General features: G+C 39.5%; 1 protein-coding gene across 1 annotated transcript in view; it reads left to right on the top strand.

Moving 5' to 3' along the window:
• Nt5a (5' nucleotidase A) overlaps window positions 1–2,500 on the top strand; it is a 5,632-nt gene that overhangs the window by 1,843 nt on the left and 1,289 nt on the right. The window contains exon 1 of the mRNA XM_076186358.1: window positions 1–2,500. This exon is cut by the window's left edge and continues 1,843 nt beyond it; it is cut by the window's right edge and continues 1,289 nt beyond it. Coding sequence (XP_076042473.1) covers window positions 1–10 — 10 coding nt within the window. The 3' untranslated portion in view covers window positions 11–2,500.

Genomic DNA, 2,500 nt, shown 5'->3' with positions numbered 1-2,500 from the left:
ACACTTCTGAGACCGTCGCGGGCGTCCAGGTCGAGGATCCCCGAAGAAGGAAGAAAACAAGGAGAGGAATATTTTGGGAGAAGAAAAAAAGATGACAAAGGAAAGACGAAGTCTGGGGAAGAAGAAACATTTGTGATTTGTGAAGAAGTGGCAGAAATGCGAAGGCGTTACTCTGTGAAGAAAAAGGAAACACGTAAAGAAAATACGTCGATTCAGCGGACCATTGAATGAAGATACGCATTCTGGTGCATGTCATCGAGGATGTGGCAGAAGGAGGAAGTGGGTGCAGGAAGCATTTAAAGATATGTCAAATAGCGTTCAAAAGAAGATGAAAAAGACTTAGAAAATAAGAAGATGGAAGTAATTTTTTAAGCAATGTATAGAAACAAATACTATAAGAATCTATTTAGTGAAATGGCTAAGTAGTCCCATCACACAAAAAAGCATTTAAATATATATCAAATATCGTTCAAAAGAAGATAAAAAAGACTTAGAAAATAAGAAGATGAAAATAATTTTATATGCAATGTTTAGAATCGAGTATTATATGAAACCACTTAGTGTAATGACTAAGTAGTTTCATGACGTTCGTTTTGGTCCAAATTTTGCTGACTTACGTTTTAGTTAAGTCTAGCAAGATGACACGAGTATCTGTCCATTAGAAAAAAGGAAATAGACGTCGGAGACACATAGCTTAGATTTTTAACTAGTCAGAACCGAAAAATATCAAAATCCTCTTGATCTGATTCTTGGCTTAAAATGTCTGTTAACGCCTTTCATTTTCAGTTTAACGTGAACTTGATAAAGACTGCAGTATATCTCTGTTGACATATTATGTAGTTTATCTAGTTTTAATGTATTCCGGTGACATTGTCCTGTGATATATGTTCTCGGAAAACACGTTACTTGTTATATGTGGCCCTGGTATAAGTGTACAGGCTCTAGGGTCGCCTGTAAGACTGAAATACTGTAGGTCTCTTACGTTGAAAGGTCTCTGTAAGCGCGTCTTGTGTTCCCCGAGTTGCTATAAGGACTAAGTTTCATATTCCTGTAGATTAAGAAGGTCTTCATGATCCCGCGATGTGGGAAAAGGCTCTGGATCCTCAACACTCCTAAGGGCGGAACCAATCACTTCCTTAAACCTAAAATATTATTAGAAATCAGCTCCATAGTCTCATTTTTGTGGAAAATGTTGCGTTATAAAGTCTAACTAAATCTGCCGCATGCACATCAAAAATCAAGACTTTTACGTCGCACCCTGTGTGACGACTTTTGAGCTCAGAGACAAAGAGCCTCTTTATCAGCAAGAGCCTCTTTCCAACGCAGAGATCTTGAAGACCCTAATTAGGCGGCCGAACTTGCGGATGGGCGTCCAAACCTCTTTGTGGGCGCTGCCGTGGCGGTCAGAGAGTGGGCTGTTTTGCCACTCATTGTTTTGATCTCGGTGTCAGATGGCCTTGTTCGTCTCAAAGCCAGATTGGGGATTTTACGGATCAGTAGGCTTTTCCTTCATTGGCTATAAAATACCCAAGGAGGATTCTTTGATGTATCGTACTCGAAGTCGAATTATATGTAGTACAATGCTTACACAGAAATATAAAAAGACAGAAAATGATAGACAGACAAGAGCACGCAAACACACACACACACACACACACACACACACACACACACACACACACACACACACACACACACACACACACACACACACACACACACACACACACACACACACACACACACACACACACACACACACACACACACACACACACACACACACACACACACACACACACACACACACACACACACACACACACACACAAACACATGCAAAAACTGTTATGCGTGCATTCATTAATGTTCAGGATACGTCTGAGGATTTTCTCATTAGATATTTTCACTGAACGAAAGGGAAAGCCAACTGACCAGTGAGACCCAATCAAGGAAGGCTGTGTACATTCGTGCTTTTAAATGTGAAATATATTTTTATATTCCGTATCCCTTTTGGCCTTAGCAATAATTCCATATTAAGGCGGCGTCGAGTCGCAGAATAAGTTGTTGTATTTGTTAATTTGTTGATTCTTACCTGGAGAATTAGAGACAAGAATGAAGTAAAAGATTATTTGGTGGGCTTTGCATTTAGTAGAACGTTTGAGTACATGTTAGCGTCATTATGTGCTTTTCATAGATACGTTCATAGATACATGAACATAAATATCACACACACACATACACACACACATACACACACACACACACACACACACACACACACACACACACACACACACACACACACACACACACACACACACACACACACACACACACACACACACACACACACACACACGTATATATTAAAATTTATTTTATGTGTACTTAATTGAACATGTGTGTATTTATGTATCTTATCACCCTCTCGTTCAGATAATTTTGTGGTCATGTTCATACCAGTTCATTTAGAAGAAGCTTCAGTGGTAGGCAGGTA

Source organism: Oratosquilla oratoria, chromosome 6 (genome assembly GCF_046742065.1).
Source record: "Oratosquilla oratoria isolate Oo_2021 chromosome 6, ASM4674206v1, whole genome shotgun sequence".
NCBI lineage: Eukaryota > Metazoa > Arthropoda > Malacostraca > Stomatopoda > Squillidae > Oratosquilla > Oratosquilla oratoria.
Note: the sequence above shows the minus strand (reverse complement) of the source record. Positions and strands in the feature narration are given on the sequence as shown.